A 17,950-nucleotide genomic window follows, 5' to 3' on the forward strand; every position below is an offset into this window, starting at 1 on the left:
AGCCCGACAGGATGCTCTCAATTGTGCATCTATAAACGTTTGTGAGGGTTTTAGGTGACAAGCCAAATTTCTTCAGCCTCCTTAGGTTGAAGAGGTGCTGTTGCGCTTTCACCACACTGTCTGTGTGGGTGGACCATTTCATTTTGTCCGTGATGTGTACGCTGAGGAACCTAAAACTTTCCACCTTCTCCACTACTATCCTGTCGATGTGGATAGGGTGCTCCCTCTGCTGTTTCCTGAAGTCCACGATCATCTCCTTTGTTTGGTTGACGTTGTGTGAGAGGTTATTTTCCTGACACCACACTCTGAGAGCCCTCACCTCCTCCCTGTAGGCTGTCTCGTCGTCGTTGGTAATCAAGCCTACTACTGTTGTGTTGTCTGCAAACTTGATTGAGTTGGAAGTGTCATTGGTGAACATGGAGTACCGGAGGTGGCTGAGCACGCACCCTTGTGGGGCCCCAGTGTTGACGATCAGCGAAGTGGAGATGTTGTTTCCTACCTTCACCACCTGGGGGTGGCCTGTCAGGAAGTCCAGGACCCAATTGCACAGGGTGGGGTTGAGACCCAGGGCCGCAAGGTTAATGATGAACTTGGAGGGTACTATGGTGTTGAATGCTGAACTATAGTCAATGAACAACATTCGTAAATAGGTATTCCTCTTGTCCAGATGGGATAGGGCAATGTGCAGTGTGATGGCGATTGCATTGTCTGTGGAGCTATTGGGGTGGTAAGCAAATTGAAGTGGGTCTAGGGTGACAGGTAAGATGGAGGTGATATGATCCTTGACTAGTCTCAAAGCACTAAATGATGACAGAAGTGAGTGCTATGGGGCGATAGTCATTTATTTCAGACCACTGTACTATGGCACTGATTTAATACGAAAACACCTCTATAAATATATTTTGATAATGTATTCTGTGGACTTCGATCAGCGATCGTAAGAGGGTTGAGGCAGAGAACCTCGAGGCAACACAGAGCGACAAATTCGTGACGTACGCCCGCCTCCCCTTCCCATCTTTCATCATCACTATACACAACAGCGCAGCATCAGTATTGACTGGGAATCCAGATAAACGACCCCTCTATACGTGTGGAAATATGTAACAATAACGAGAACATATTTAATCGAAGACACACTGACAGCACAAGTAAGTATATTTAGTAGCTAATGGCGCACATTTTAAAGTGCCGTCCTTTGTGTTCGTGTAACGTTACCAATTCTGGCCATATTATGGAATGATGATGGCGGATGATGCCCGTTATTTCAGATGGTCACCTAGCTACTTTCTGTAGCTAGCTAGCAAGGAGGCTAACGAAGCCGCCTACCTTGCATTTTAGTTGACTTAACGTTAGCAAACCCACATTGCTGGTATGCTAAATTAGCAATAATACAGTAGCTAGCGTTTGATATTGTCATGGCATTTAAGTTGTTATTGATTGCTTGCTAAATTAGTAACTAGCAAGCTAGCTAGAGAGGCCTAGCCAACTGTCGATATCTAGTAACGTTTGCTAGCTGTATAGCGTAGCGATTTGTGTCATCATGGATAATGTACTGTAGCTAGCTAATGGCGCAGTTAACATTAGCTGACATTAGCTACCTAGCTTACTACTTGAATATGTCAACGTTAGTTAGCGAACTAGTTAGGCTGGGTAGCTAGCTACCCGGCTAGCTTGCTAACATTACCTTTACCTCGCTAACAAGTTAACTAATGTTAGTTCACGTTACAATGTCAAACAGTTGACTAGCCAGCCAGGTCACTTTCTCCCATTACTAAACTGACACATCTCTCAATAGTTATTTTCCTGGACATTCGAGTGATCAGATGGGCAAAGGCATCTCTTTTCTCTCAAACCATACCCTCCTGTATTCCCCTCAGAGCTGCTGTATAGTACCATGGGTGGCCATGATGATGATATGTCTTATCATGTAGCCAACAACCATCATCAAGATGAAGTGCTGAAAAACAAATTGAATGACAGCGGCCTTTGGAGTGACCAAGAATCCACTGGCGGAAACAATGCTAAGTGGGTCAAGGAGGGCCAGAACCAGCTGAGGAAAGTTGCTGAGAAACATCAGGACCAGAATGGGAACCAAGAGGACTTCTCCCCTCATAACACCACTGAGGAGGAGCAGAGGAACGAGGAGCAGACCAAATCTCCCAACACCGCCAAGACCATCCTCAAGGAGCCACTACTCATTAATACTCTACTGTCTGAAGAGGGTGAGGGTGAAGAAGATGACAAAGAGAAGGAAGATCCATCTGAGGAAGATGAAGAGGCCTGCAGTCTTATAGAGGAAGAGAGGGAGTCCGAACAGAGTACTGTGGAGGCTGAAAGAGAGGGAGGTGGTGTGGCTAGAAATCCCTGTCTGCTGTTCTCTAACGTGAATGGAACACCAAGTGATGAAGAAACCAACTGGCCAGCAATGTCTCAGGAAAGCACTGTTGAAAGCCCTCCAAATGGAAACAAAGGTAAGGGCGAGTTGTTGAAATCAGCCGTGTGACTGTTTTGTTGGAGCAATGATGATTATAGTCTAGTCTAACATAACAAGTGCTTCTCAGGTTGCAAGCAACGTTAGCGGACTCCTCGTTCTAACCCTCCCCTTCTCTCCACACAGAGTCCTTCTGGGACTCTGAGGCCTTTGAGGCGGACACAGACCTGCCCTCTGGGTGGATGCGGGTTCGAGACACCTCTGGCACCTACTACTGGCACATCCCTACTGGCACTACTCAATGGGAGCCCCCCTCCCCTCTGGACAAGGTGGGAGACTCCATGATGTCCTCCAGTATGTCCCTGGAGACAACACCCTGTGAGGAAGAGCAGGAGGTGAGCTCTTACCCATAGGCCTTAGGGATGATTTGTGACATGTTCTGTTCGTAGAGAACTTAGATCTATGCTCTCCCAATTTCGAATATTGGGAGAAAAACGGCATCATGTTTTTGTCTGACTCCTAGGAAACATGGGGAGACCTCTCTAACCCAGATGAAGGGACTAGTGATGGAGAGCTGTGGAAGGTAAGAGACAGAGTGAATATTAATAAGTACTAATGAGAATCTGGACATGGCTAAGACCTCACATTTAGGATAGCCTATACCAAAAGCGCAACACTGACACCACAGTTAAAATACCTTCTATTTATTTTAATGAGTATGGAAAAAGTTATTTTTATGTCTCCGATTATTCATTGAAAAACATAATTTGTAATATACATTCAACGTAAACTCTCACGGATAAATCATTATTATGTGGAAAATAGTTGACATGGAAAAAGTAGGGTTACGTTTTGTTTTTTTACTGTCTTGGCGTGTACTAAGGGACAGAAGCAGAGCATTACGCTTCAATAGCCAAAATAATAATACAATAACAGAGCACATGACATTTCCTAGCTTCAACCCACAATATTTCAGTTTTAGAAACAGTGGAGTTTAGAAGGCAGCACATCTGGATGTTGATCAACTTGGTGATAATGAATTGACAAATTCTTTGTATTTTTCCGGATTGCAGGAGGGAGAGGTGGCTTCTGATCAGAGCCTGAAGGAGTTTGAAGGGGCAACCCTGCGCTATGCATCCATCAACCTGAAGTAAGTGGTGTTGTGGTAGTACATTATGTGATAAGCTTTCTCATTCTCAGCCAAAACAGTCTCTCTTAAACCCTTCTCTTTCTCTTATTCTTTCTCAAACTATACCTGACTGGTAACTGCCTTATAGCTGTTCTCAATCTGAAGAGGAGAACCTTGATCCCCATTGCACTGACTTGGAGGTTAAGGTACATTCAAATTCACTTACATTTACACTCACTAATGCACTGAGGCAGGAAGACTGTAGTCGTCTGTCTGTCCCTTTCCTGTCAACATACAACTACTCTTCCCTTTCCTAATTGGACTGCGTCTGTCGGTTTATCCCTCTCCCTCTCTCTGGCCCATCCTGTGTTCTCTCCTGCCTCAATTTGCTATTGCAGTATTTTGCTGTGCGCTCTCTGGGCTGGGTGGAGATGTCTGAAGAGGACATGGCACCAGCGAAGAGCAGCGTGGCTGTCAACAACTGCATTAGACAGCTGTCCTACCATAAACACAACCTCCATGACACTGCTGGCATCTGGGGAGAGGTGAGTCTGAGGAGCAGGGCTACAGTAAGGGACTGGGGTGGGCTCTTCCTGTTTGGGGGAAGAGCCTGGGCATGCGGTTGATGTCTGGGCAACACCCTCTGTTTACCTTGCTTGGTCTATTTTTACCCAGCAACCTCTCACATTTACTGCTATTCCCTGCAGCTGCTCTGTGTTGAATAATGTTGAACATCAGAGTAATTATAGTCATCCATATGCACCAATGCTTGGGAATGTCTCTTCAACTAAAACGGGATCAAGTCTAACAGGTGTTTGCTAGAATATTATCAGTTGTAGAACAGATGGCACATTCAAATGTAATTTGATTCAATTTCCTATGCATGGTGGTGCTTCAGTAGGATAGTGATATGTTTGTGTTGTGTTACCAGGGTAAGGACATGCTGATGGTCCTGGAGAATGACACTATGAATCTGATCGACCCACTGGGCCAGACTCTGCTGCACTCCCAGCCTATTGCCAGCATCCGCGTGTGGGGTGTGGGCCGAGACAACGGCAGGTGAGTGTCCACTAGTTAGTCACCGTTTGGCACCACATCTGGAGGTTGTAAAGCACTGCACAACTGTGGCAGTCCGATTAAGTGGTGTAGCTACTTTTACAGGAACAGAAAATGCTGTTTAACTCTTTGGAATTTGTAATATTTTATATAGTGTTTATTTAGCACAATCTATTAGTAACTTGTTTATCTAGTCTTAGCCGTCACTTAACTATTACTTCATCGTGACCCATCCACACCTAATTAAGAGATATTAGACACTGGGAATTACATAAAAGCGGGTAATTTGTTCCATTTTCTTAAAGATGCACACTGTAGAAATTGCTACGCCATTTCCTGGTTTCAAAAATTCTAATAGTTTACCAAATTTCAGTTTGTGACAAAACAAGCAAGTTTAAGTGTAGAGAATGTTTGTACCTTCTAAACCGCTGTGAAATATATTTTCCATAACTAAAAATATTGTATTTTCACCTGTTTGAATTTGGTGTACACAGAAAATATTCATTCTCATTGAAGCATAGAAATAGTGCACATGGAATAGATCTACCGCTTCTTAGACTTGCTTTCGATGAGTGACAGATCTATAACTCTCATTTGTATGTGAATTTGGTCGCCCCCCCCCCCCAAAAAAGTTACATATTGCAGCATTAAGTTTTGCTAGCTAAACCCCCGCCTTATCTCAGTTCACTGGTCACCATAGGAGCACCCACCCACAGCACGCTCTACAAGCTGGAGACTCTTATCTCCCTCACTAACTTCAAGCACCAGCTGTCAGAGCAGCTCACAGATTATTGCACCTGTACATAGCCCATCTGTAAATAGCCCATCCAACTATCTCATCCCCATACTGTATTTATTTATTTATTTTGCTCCTTTTCACCCCAGTATCTCTACTTTGACATTCATCTTCTGCACATCTATCACTCCAGTGTTTAATTGCTATATCGTAATTACCTTGCTACTATGGCCTACTTTATTGCCTTACCTCCCTTATCTTACTTACTCATTTGCACACACTGTATATAGACTTATTTTTCTACTGTATTATTGACTGTATCTTTGTTTATTCCATGTGTAACTCTGTGTTGTTGTATGTGTTGAACTGCTTTGCTTTATCTTGGCCAGGTCGCCTACCTGGTTAAATAAAGGTGAAAAAAATAAATAAAGAAGTATTATTAAAACATGTTCATCTTCATGCCTTAGGGTAGCGTTTTCCCATCCTAGACCTGTGGATATGGGTCTGTTTTCCTTCTGAATTTGCACATAGCATTTCTTTGCCCAGCTGTGTGAGTCATTACAGCTGCATTTACACAGGCAGCCCAATTCTCATATTTTTCCACATTTTGATCTTTTGACCAATCACATCAGATTTTTTCACATTAGAATTTTTTAGAGCTGAACTGATTAGTCAAAAGACCAATTAGTGAAAAAAAGATCTGAATTGGGCTGCCTTTGTAAATGCGGCCTATGAGTCCTAACTGGATTTGAACCCAACTTGGCAATGGCATGCTTAAATACAGATCTGCAACCATGAGACAACACTGCCCTCTGGTGGGTTGTCCATGGTATTGCATTAACACAGCTGCTCTATGGTGGGTTGTCCATGGTATTGCATTAACACAGCTGCTCTATGGTGGGTTGTCCATGGTATTGCATTAACACAGCTGCTCTATGGTGGGTTGTCCATGGTATTGCAATAACACAGCTGCTCTATGGTGGGTTGTCCATGGTATTGCAATAATACAGGTGCTCTATGGGGGGTTGTCCATGGTATTGCAATAATACAGCTGCTCTATGGGGGGTTGTCCATGGTATTGCAATAATACAGCTGCTCTATGGTGGGTTGTCCATGGTATTGCAATAATACAGCTGCTCTATGGTGGGTTGTCCATGGTATTGCAATAATACAGTTGCTCTATGGGGGGTTGTCCATGGTATTGCAATAACACAGCTGCTCTATGGTGGGTTGTCCATGGTATTGCAATAACACAGCTGCTCTATGGTGGGTTGTCCATGGTATTGCAATAATACAGCTGCTCTATGGTGGGTTGTCCATGGTATTGCAACAACACAGCTGCTCTATGGTGGGTTGTCCATGGTATTGCAATAACACAGCTGCTCTATGGTGGGTTGTCCATGGTATTGCAATAATACAGCTGCTCTATGGGGGGTTGTCCATGGTATTGCAATAATACAGCTGCTCTATGGTGGGTTGTCCATGGTATTGCAACAACACAGCTGCTCTATGGTGGGTTGTCCATGGTATTGCAATAATACAGCTGCTCTATGGTGGGTTGTCCAATGGTATTGCAATAATACAGCTGCTCTATGGTGGGTTGTCCATGGTATTGCAATAATACAGCTGCTCTATGGGGGGTTGTCCATGGTATTGCAATAATACAGCTGCTCTATGGTGGGTTGTCCATGGTATTGCAACACAGCTGCTCTATGGTGGGTTGTCCATGGTATTGCAATAATACAGCTGCTCTATGGTGGGTTGTCCAATGGTATTGCAATAATACAGCTGCTCTATGGTGGGTTGTCCATGGTATTGCAATAATACAGCTGCTCTATGGTGGGTTGTCCATGGTATTGCAATAATACAGCTGCTCTATGGTGGGTTGTCCATGGTATTGCAATAACACAGCTGCTCTATGGTGGGTTGTCCATGGTATTGCAATAACATTTCTTTTCAATGACATTCACCACGAATCTGATTTAAATTTTCTGCTTGTGTTTTTGTAATAACTGTGTTTAACTGATCATTATTTATTTTCATGCTGCATTTCGCTGCCCTATACAGGGAAAGGTATTGTACAGATATGATTATTTGCAGTTTTTCTTTTAGAAATGTATTCTCATGTCCGAGGGTGTTTATCCTACGTATAGTTTAATTTATTGTATTGTCATATCTAACATGATTGCATGCAATCATTTTTGTTTTGCCAGTTTTTTTCTTGTGGGTGGTTATCATTAAAGATGGAGAAATGCATGGGTTCATGTACCAGTATGTAAAAGGTGTACTTTTCTGTATTTGTTAAAACAGAGACTTTGCTTATGTAGCGCGAGACAACCTAACCCAGGTCCTCAAGTGTCACGTGTTCCGCTGTGACTCACCTGCCAAGAACATTGCCACCAGTCTGCATGAGATGTGCTCCAGGGTGAGACTCCCATGTCTTCTACAGTTGAAGTTGGAAGTTTACATACACTTAGGTTGGAGTCATTAAAACTCATTTTTCAACCACTATGCACATTTCTTGTTAACAAACTATATTTTTGGCAAGTCGGTTAGGACATCTACTTTGTGCACAACACAAGTCATTTTTCCAACAATTGTTTACAGACAGATTAATTCACTTATCATTCACTGTATCAAAATTCTAGTGTGTCAGAAATTTACATACACAAATTTGACTGTGCCTTTAAACAGCTTGGAAAATTCCAGAAAATTATGTCATGGCTTTAGATGCTTTTGATAGGCTAATTGACATCATTTGAGTCAATTGGAGGTGTACCTGTGGATGTATTTCAAGGCCTATCTTCAAACTCACTGCCTCTTTGCTTGACATCAAGGGAAAATCAAAAGAAATCAGCCAAGACCTTAGAAATTAAATTGTAGACTTCCACAAGTCTGGTTCATCCTTGGGAGCAATTTCCAAAGGTCTGAAGGTACCACGTTCATCTGTACAAACAATAGTACTCAAGTATAAACACCATGGGACCACGCAGCCGTCATACCGCTCAGGAAGGAGACGTGTTCTGTCTCCTAGAGATGAACGTACTATGGTGCGAAAAGTGCAAATCAATCCCAGAACAACAGCAAAGGACCTTGTGAAGATGCTGGAGGAAACGGGTACAAAAGTATCTATATCCACAGTAAAATGAGTCCTATATCGACATAACCTGAAAGGCCGCTCAGCAAGGAAGAAGCCACTCCTCCTAAACCGCCATTAAAAAAAAACAGACTATGGTTTGCAACTGCACATGGGGACAAAGATTGTACTTTTTGGAGAAATGTCCTCTTGTCTGATGAAACAGAAATAGAACTGTTTGGCCATAATGACCATCATTATGTTTGGAGGAAAGAGGGTGAGGCTTGCAAGCTGAAGAACACTACCCTAACCTTGAAGCACGGGGGCTGGCAGTATCATGCTGTGGGAGTGCTTTGCTGCAGGAGGGACTGGTGCACTTCACAAAATAGATGGCATCATGAGGCAGGAAAATTATGTGGATATATTGAAGCAACATCTCAAGACATCAGTCAGGAAGTTAAAGCTTGGTCGCAAATGGGTCTTCCAAATGTACAATGACCCCAAGCATACTTCCAAAGTTGTGGCAAAATGGCTTAAGGACAACAAAGTCACGGTATTGGAGTGGCTATCACAAAGCCCTGACCTCAATCCTATAGAAAATTTGTGGTCAGAACTGAAAAAGTGTGTGCGAGCAAGGAGGCCTACAAACCTGACTCAGTTACACCAGTTCTGCCAGGAGGAATTGGCCAAAATTCACCCAACTTATTGTGGGAAGCTTGTGGAAGGCTACTTGAAACGTTTGACCCAGGTTAAATCAAATCAAGTTTATTTTATATAGCCCTTCGTACATCAGCTAATATCTCGAAGTGCTGTACAGAAACCCAGCCTAAAACCCCAAACAGCAAGCAATGCAGGTGTAGAAGCACGGCGGCTAGGAAAAACTCCCTAGAAAGGAAGAAACCTAGAGAGGAACCAGGCTATGAGGGGTGGCCAGTCCTCTTCTGGCTGTGCCGGGTGGAGATTATAACAGAACATGGCCAAGATGTTCAAATGTTCATAAATGACCAGCATGGTCAAATAATAATCAGGAGTAAATGTCAGTTGGCTTTTCATAGCCGATCATTAAGAGTATCTCTACCGCTCCTGCGGTCTCTAGAGAGTTGAAAACAGCAGGTCTGGGACAGGTAGCACGTCCGGTGGACAGGTCAGGGTTCCATAGCCGCAGGCAGAACACTTGAAACTGGAACAGCAGCAAGGCCAGGTGGACTGGGGACAGCAAGGAGTCATCATGCCCGGTAGTCCTGACGCATGGTCCTAGGGCTCAGGTCCTCCGAGAGAGAGAAAGAAGGAGAGAATTAGAGAGAGCATACTTAAATTCACACAGGACACCGGATAAGACAGGAGAAGTACTCCAGATATAACCAACTGACCCTAGCCCCCCGACACATAAACTACTGCAGCATAAATACTGGAGGCTGAGACAGGAGGGGTCAGGAGACACTGTGGCCCCATCCGATGATACCCCCGGACAGGGCCAAACAGGAAGGATATAACCCCACCCACTTTCCACAGCACAGCCCCCACACCACTAGAGGGATATCTTCAACCACCAACTTACCATCCTGAGACAAGGCCGAGTATAGCCCACAAAGATCTCCACCACAGCACAAACCAAGGGGGGGGCGCCAACCCAGACAGGAAGATCACGTCAGTAACTCAACCCACTCAAGTGACGCACCCCTCCTAGGGACGGCATGAAAGAGCACCAGTAAGCCAGGGACTCAGCCCCTGTAATAGGGTTAGAGGCAGAGAATCCCAGTGGAGAGAGGGGAACCGGCCAGGCAGAGACAGCAAGGGTGGTTCGTTGCTCCAGAGCCTTTCCGTTCACCTTCACACTCCTGGGCCAGACTACACTCAATCATATGACCTACTGAAGAGATAAGTCTTCAGTAAAGACTTAAAGGTTGAGACCGAGTCTGCGTCTCTCACATGGGTAGGCAGACTATTCCATAAAAATGGAGATCTATAGGAGAAAGCCCTGCCTCCAGCTGTTTGCTTAGAAATTCTAGGGACAATTAGGAGGCCTGCGTCTTGTGACCGTAGCATACGTGTAGGTATGTACGGCAGGACCAACTCAGAAAGATAGGTAGGAGCAAGCCCATGTAACGCTTTATAGGTTAACAGTAAAACTTTGAAATCAGCCCTTGCCTTAACAGGAAGCCAGTGTAGGGAAGCTAGCACTGGAGTAATATGATCAAATTTCTTGGTTCTAGTCAGGATTCTAGCAGCCGTATTTAGCACCAACTTGAAGTTTATTTAGTGCTTTATCCGGGTAGCCAGAAAGTATAGCATTGCAGTAGTCTAACCTAGAAGTAACAAAAGCATGGATTAATTTTTCTGCATAATTTTTGGACAGAAAATTTCTGATTTTTGCAATGTTACGTAGATGGAAAAAAGCTGTCCTTGAAACAGTCTTGATATGTTCGTCAAAAGAGAGATCAGGGTCCAGAGTAACGCCGAGGTCCTTCACAGTTTTATTTGAGACGACTTTACAACCATCAAGATTAATTGTCAGATTTAACAGAATATCTCTTTGTATCTTGGGACCTAGAACAAGCATCTCTGTTTTGTCCGAGTTTAAAAGTAGAAAGTTTTCAGCCATCCACTTCCTTATGTCTGAAACACAGGCTTCTAGCGAGGGCAATTTTGGGGCTTCACCATGTTTCATTGAAATGTACAGCTGTGTGTCATCCGCATAGCAGTGAAAGTTAACATTATGTTTTCGAATGACATCCCCAAGAGGTAAAATATATAGTGAAAACAATAGTGGTCCTAAAACGGAACCTTGAGGAACACCGAAATGTACAGTTGATTTGTCAGAGTACAAACCATTCACAGAGACAAACTGATATCTTTCCGACAGATAAGATCTAAACCAGGCCAGAACTTGTCCGTGTAGACCAATTTGGGTGTCCAGTCTCTCCAAAAGAATGTGGTGATCGATGGTATCAAAGGCAGCACTAAGGTATAGTAGCACGAGGACAGATGCAGAGCCTCGGTCTGACGCCATTAAAAGGTCATTTACCACCTTCACAAGTGCAGTCTCAGTGCTATGATGGGGTCTAAAACCAGACTGAAGCATTTCGTATACATTGTTTGTCTTCAGGAAGGCAGTGAGTTGCTGCGCAACAGCTGAGAGGAATGGAAGATTCGATATAGGCCGATAGTTTTTTATATTTTCTGGGTCAAGGTTTGGCTTTTTCAAGAGAGGCTTTATTACTGCCACTTTTAGTGAGTTTGGTACACATCCGGTGGTTAAACAATTTAAAGGCAATGCTACCAAATACTAGTTGAGTGTATGTAAACTTCTGACCCACTGGGAATGTGATGAAAGAAATAAAAGCTGAAATAAATCACTCTCTACTATTATTCTGACATTTCACGGTCTTAAAATAAAGTGGTGATCCTAACTGACCTAAAACAGGGAATTTTTACTAGGATTAAATGTCAGGGATTGTAAAAAACAGAGTTTTAAATGCATTTGGCTAAGCTGTATGTATACTTCCGACTTCAACTGTATGTCACATATCTAATATACTATTTCCTGTGGAATCTCGTTTCACGATGAGCTGAACATGTCTCTCTCTACATTCAGATAATGACAGAGAGGAAGTTATCCAAGCCATTTCTGAGCAGGTACAATTCTGACCAGTGCAAAGCCATGGAGATTCCTGCTCAAGGTAACCCCTGTGATAGTTCTACAGTTAATTTTAGAACAGAAGTAAAACACCAGACACTAACTCCATCCCTATCTTCTTCCTCTGCAGAGTTTCCCGTTCCAAAAAATGAGAATTTCCAACATTTCCTTGTGTATTACCTTGGTAACGTACCTGTGACCAAGCCTGTAGGTAAGGGACGCATGGGTAAGGAAATCTTTTATTTACTTAGTAGTTAGGTAAATATATCTAGCTGTGCAATAAAGCATATGGCTGTGCTTTGTGTGGGACTGTGTTTTGCTTCACTGCACACGTAGCTAGCTAGCTACTCCCATGCAGTTTACCTTACACTGTGGATACTGATACTGTCAAACTTTTTCGTCTCCTAGGTGTGGACACAATCAATGATGCTTTGGAGGCGGCAATGAACAGCACAAGGAAGCAGGATTGGACCCCTGTCTCTGTCAACGTGGCCCCTGCCACTCTCACCATCCTCACCAGAGAGGTAGTTACTAACTAACTAACCCATCCACAACATCATCTCTGTTACACACAGACATTTGGTAGCAATCATGTCAGTATGGCTCTCTCCTGACCATGCTGTCTCCTCTGTCCTTCCCAGACTGAGGAGGTGATGTCAGAGTGCCGGGTGCGGTTCCTGTCTTTCATGGGTGTGGGAAAGGACATCCACACCTTTGCCTTCATCATGGCCAAGGGCCCCGGGGACTTCATCTGTCACATGTTCTGGTGTGAGCCCAACGCTGCCAGCCTGAGTGAGGCGGTGCAGGCCGCCTGCATGGTGAGTCAACAGACTGGACAGTGGACTCCATTATTGATTAATCAGTTTTCTAGAGAGACGGGCTGAAGGATGATATGTTGTCTATAGTATAGAACATTTTATTAATAAACTGGAATGGTATTGATGTGTTTCAGTGTCGTACTGATGGAGTCCTGCTGTGTGTGTGTGTTCTGTCCACAGCTGCGCTACCAGAAGTGTCTGGATGCGAGGCCTCCCAGCCTGGGCTCCTGCTTGCCCACTCCCCCTGCTGACTCCATGGCCCGCCGGGTCAGGATTGGGGTCCAGAGTCTGCTGGGAAGCTTCAAGCAGTACAGGTCAGGGTCCCAGTCCCCCTGAGCAGAAGAGAGATCTCTTCCCCACCAACACTAACCCATCACAGCAGCTCCAGCTCACTCCTCCACTCCTCTCTTTCTCTCTCACTTTCTGCCGTTTCTGTCGACCTTACACTCCTTTTGGCCTTCCTTAGAGATAGTCCTTTCATTAGTGCATGGAGTTATATGTAACTGAGGAAATGCTTACTTACTAGTGATTGCAAAGTGTTTTTCTATACATCTACTGTATAACTCTCCTTTAGCTTTGTACTCAAACTGAATGAGCCCTGACAACGGCCCATTATTTGTTCTGTTGGGATTTAATCTGTTTGTCACTATTTTTGTGTTTTAGCAGAAACCATGTCTGGCAGGACGTGTTCGTATGATGGGATGTAACTACATGTTTCTTCACTGTAGGAAGCTAGGAGGATTCCACACAGAAATACATCTAATTTCTTTGCAACTATGGTTGAGTCATGGGGCCATGCTCTTCCCCAAACAGTAACAGCACCTCTTTTTTAAAATGTTCTACTGGTGTCTGCAGAAGGTCATGCAGTCACCGTCGAGCCTAGTAGAGTCTCCTGATGTTTGTTTTCTATCATGTCATTACCCTGCACACTCCTCAGCCTCTACTCCTGTCCAACTGAGGTTCTAAGAGCCCAAGTAGAGGGTCACCTAGAGAGCTTCATGTTCCCCACTGCAAAACAGTGTGTTTTAGTCTTCCATTAAAGAAGTGAATAATCATGTGTCACGTCGTAGTGAACAACCAGTGATTTCAGAGTGTACTGTAGTTGCGTTTTCCCTACATTTGCATGAACATTTGCAAGTTCAGTGCTTCTGTGCAATAATCAGACTTTCCTGTATGTGGTGGTGGTAGAATGGCTTGCCAGGCTTCCAAACGGTTATATAGCAGCACTCACTGTGCTGTGGGTTCTTTAATGTAGGGGCCTGGCTATATCTGACTAGGGCTTAGCCAACAAAAAGAGGCAATGGTGAAAATAGACTTCTGATCATGGAAAAGTGCCCTGAAAACACAACAGCTCATCGCCTGAGTTTTCTATCTGAGTCAGTCAACCGCAGCTGGTAACCACCACCACCAAATAGTAGTGTAGGACCTCACCACGCACTGCATGTTTTAATAGCTTTGAGGAATAACCAGGGTCATATCTGCCTGCAGCGGTTTAGTGCTGAACTCTTAGTAATTGTAACATACTAGATGTGTGCTACTTCATGGTAAAGAGGGCTGAATTCTGTACCTGTTAATAAGTGTTTGTAAGGCATGTCACTAGCCTGTATCCGTGTCTATCAATATATAAGCTAGCTAGTAGTAGATTAGTTGTCACTGTCAGGTCCTTTCCACTGAGTAGCTGAGAGCAGGTCAGTATCTGTCTCCCTTAGTCACCGCCCTGGGACAGGGATAACATTGAGAGAATGATTTATGATTTTATTTATTTACATTTTTTTACCACTTTTTGCTCTGTTTGGGCCATGGTCCCTCTAAGTAATGTATTTTGTATTGTTTTCATACACTATAATGGACACTACTGAGGAGCAGTTGCACAGTTGCTCATTATTGATTGTATTAGAGAACATAAGTCAGACTAGTTGTGGTTTTTATGTAAAAAATAAAATACAAATGAAATGTGTTTGTCAGAAGTATTTAGTGCAATAGTTATTTGACCTATAACAAAATGAAACATGTAAAATATAGAAACACTATCTGAAATAATTAGACTGGATTTAATTGTATAATACTATACTGTATCTCATGTCACTGTTCACTTATCATTGTGCTCCTTTTTCTAATTCTGTTATGTTAGTACTTCCAAAGTCAACATTAAAAACGAGGAATATTGGAACACTAGCTGATACATTTATTTCACAATTCATGTAAATTAGGTGTATAAAATGTATCTGTATATAAAAGTCCCTGCACAAGAAATAAATGTGAACATATCTTATTTTTGCTGTTGCATATTTTTTTCACCCGCTTAGTGGAATAATTTGCATGGTTTTGGTGTGACGTGTTGAGTGAAGCCATGTGGATTGGTGAGATTGTATTCCAAAAGGCAGTTGTGGATTAGTCTGTAAATTGTCTCCTTTCGTAACCGGTGGTAGAACCACATAAATCCTCAATTTTCAATCAATGTTTTTTTATCTGACATTCCTGGTAATCCCATTAAAATGGAAGCGAAGCCAGACCGGGCAGGCTGTCTAGTCCTTTGCATATGTATGAAACCTGCTGACATTGGTTTTACCATATGTATTGTGTGAGGTGCAAGCATAGAGATAGATAGAGGACTACTCTCTATCTGTGCCATTGTAGCATATGTGACAGCATGGGCAGCGCCATTGAGGATCATTTTTAAGTAGTCAATTTGCTTCTTCACGATTGGCTGATCCCTCCTGATGACCCGGTTCGACATGACTCCAACAGGGTCACCAGGAGGGATCAGCCAATGAATTTGGAAGTCCCACCCAGTTGACTAGATTAAAATGGTGGAAGCCCTCAATTGCGCTGCCCATGCTAATAAGGCCTTTTGGCCACGAAAGGCCTCTATCATTCTCTATTGGTGCAAGGCCCATGCATGAATAACATGCAGAGGTCACCCCATGTCACCTGTTCATTCATGTCTGTATGCTTTCCCCCTCCTGTTGTATTGAAAAGGCCCAGGGAGTGATCAAATCAAAAGGCCCAGTGAGGGATGCTGTATATAGGCTGGTTATTGTTTCCATAGGAGATGGCTTTGGGGGGAAAGGTGCACATCAAGTGGTCCAGGCCCAGACGTGTAATGGACACTCCTTCACGAGGATATCTCTCCTATTCCCTGCCAGCGGGACTGCACTGCTGTGCTGTGGGACACATCAAGGGCTTGGGTCCTTTATAAGGGATTGGCCAGCTCCCCGCCCCATTCAGACTGGGTTGGTTGTGTGTTTGGGGTTTTGCTTGTGTTCCCTCGTCCCTCATTTTTACAATGTACTGTAGTTTGATTAATTTGAGGTGTGCTGGCTCACAGTGGGAGGGTGTCTGAGTTCAGTGGGAGGGTGTCTGAGTTCAGTGGGAGGGTGTCTGAGTTCAGTGGAAGGGTGTCTGAATTCAGTGGGAGAGTGTCTGAATTCAGTGGGAGGGTGTCTGACTTCAGTGGGAGGGTGTCTGAGTTCAGTGTTGTTGATGGAGGTGATCCATATCAATGTCCTGCTACCCTCCGCTACTTCCACAACTGAGTTTCTTTAGCCTATACATCTTTATGCTTAAACAACAAGCTATAGATTTGATCTTGGTTATTATCTCTATTAGAAAATAATGTACTTACATGAAAATATGCTCTTCAAAAGCAAGGAAATATAATTATTTCTGTCTCTGATTTTCCTGTTTCCTCAAATGTATTCATACTGTTCCATATAATTATGAATGAGCGGTGGTATGTTTTTAGCCATCCATGCTGAGTCCCATTGTTATGTTTCTTTATTCTACTGTTTGCCATCACGCTGAAACACATTTCTAAAGCATATTCAACGTGTGTGAGTGTATGTGACTAGATTTATTTATTCACATGTGCCTGTGTTAGTCTTTCACACTATGTGTCAATCACAATTTAAAGGAGTTCGGCTCACGGAGAAAATAATCACAACTAGAATTATTTCTATAATTATGCATACGGCATTTGTGTAATGGAGATTTATTTTGAGTAATGAATGTGTAGTCTTGTGGAACATTGCTTTTCCTCTCAGAGCCGTGGAGTGGGCTCACATCTTCACTGCTGGGCACTTTAATCTAATCACACATCTAGAGTAGAACAGCCTGGATAAAGGAAGTGAACAGTAGCGTCATCTTAAACCTGGTATCAAGGTCTGGGAGAGATGGTAGAAATCCCTGTAGGATGCATCCTCCTCGTGGTTCTCATGGTGTGAATATATCCACTTCACTGAATGAGGATTCTCAAAACCCTTAGAGGCTTTCTGGTGGAAATGTGCGTTTATTGAGAAGGTTACTTTTGTTTTTCCTCTTTTTTGGAGATCTGTAGTTTCTGGTCGTCAGGAAAGACACTGTTGGGCTCTGAGTGTCAGTCAGGTCGTAGTGAATCAATCACAACCACAGGAGAGGAGTTTGCACAACACAGAGGTGGATCAACTTCACACGAATCAGGAGGGAAAGAGAGAAAGAGAGGGAAGGAAACAATGGATGGACCGCGCCAGACAGCCTCTCCTGCTGAGCTAGAAAACTAGGATGTACTGGAGAGATGGAAAAAGGGATAGACAAGAAGCTGTTGCTTTGTAGGAATTCATCATGTGGGCGTATTGATGTTGGCTTTCAGATGTTTTGTTTATATTTCTACCCTTTCATGGCAAAATGAAAATGTAACTTCTATCTTTAGACATCCTGTGTGTCAAAAGCTTTTTAGTATTTTGAGGTAGTACTATACATAATCAAGATAAATGTAGGCTACAAATAATGCCAGAGTTTTTCTATTACGTTTTCTCTTCAGGGCTGATGGGTTTATGTCAATGTTTCCTTTGACATGTCTCCTGTAACACTTTGGTAAAAAAATGTGCACAATATTCAGAGCACATAAAATCTAATGTGACTGAAAATGGTTGATTGATTCAGTTTGATTTTGGGGATGTTCATAGGGAATATATTATGCAAATACATGTGTCTGGTCCTATTAGTGGAAGGTTCCTTCGGTGTCTTTTGTTTCTCGTCCCATGTGCATTGAGTGAAAGGTTCAAAGGGCATATTCCTTAACCCTCTCTC

At 43.3% G+C, this 17,950-nt stretch overlaps 1 protein-coding gene across 7 annotated transcripts; it reads left to right on the forward strand.

Moving 5' to 3' along the window:
* The first annotated feature begins 1,028 nt into the window (after positions 1–1,028).
* On the forward strand, positions 1,029–15,149 carry LOC120018093 (amyloid-beta A4 precursor protein-binding family B member 1-like). 7 transcript variants are annotated; one of them, XM_038961074.1, is made up of 15 exons: positions 1,029–1,148; positions 1,796–2,471; positions 2,618–2,826; positions 2,955–3,014; positions 3,505–3,581; positions 3,709–3,766; positions 3,959–4,105; positions 4,492–4,619; positions 7,663–7,777; positions 12,024–12,108; positions 12,196–12,291; positions 12,474–12,589; positions 12,707–12,883; positions 13,064–13,197; positions 13,547–15,149. In XM_038961074.1, exons 2-15 carry the CDS (start codon positions 1,895–1,897, stop codon positions 13,578–13,580), a joined length of 2,013 nt encoding a protein of 670 aa, XP_038817002.1. In that variant the 5' UTR covers positions 1,029–1,148; positions 1,796–1,894; the 3' UTR covers positions 13,581–15,149. The 7 variants fall into 7 exon arrangements, with proteins under 7 accessions (XP_038817002.1, XP_038817001.1, XP_038817003.1 ...); XM_038961073.1 differs by having other exon boundaries at positions 1,878–2,471; XM_038961075.1 differs by having other exon boundaries at positions 1,878–2,471; positions 13,550–15,149.
* The last annotated feature ends 2,801 nt before the right edge of the window (positions 15,150–17,950 follow it).

Source organism: Salvelinus namaycush, chromosome 23, assembly GCF_016432855.1.
Source record: "Salvelinus namaycush isolate Seneca chromosome 23, SaNama_1.0, whole genome shotgun sequence".
Lineage (NCBI taxonomy): Eukaryota > Metazoa > Chordata > Actinopteri > Salmoniformes > Salmonidae > Salvelinus > Salvelinus namaycush.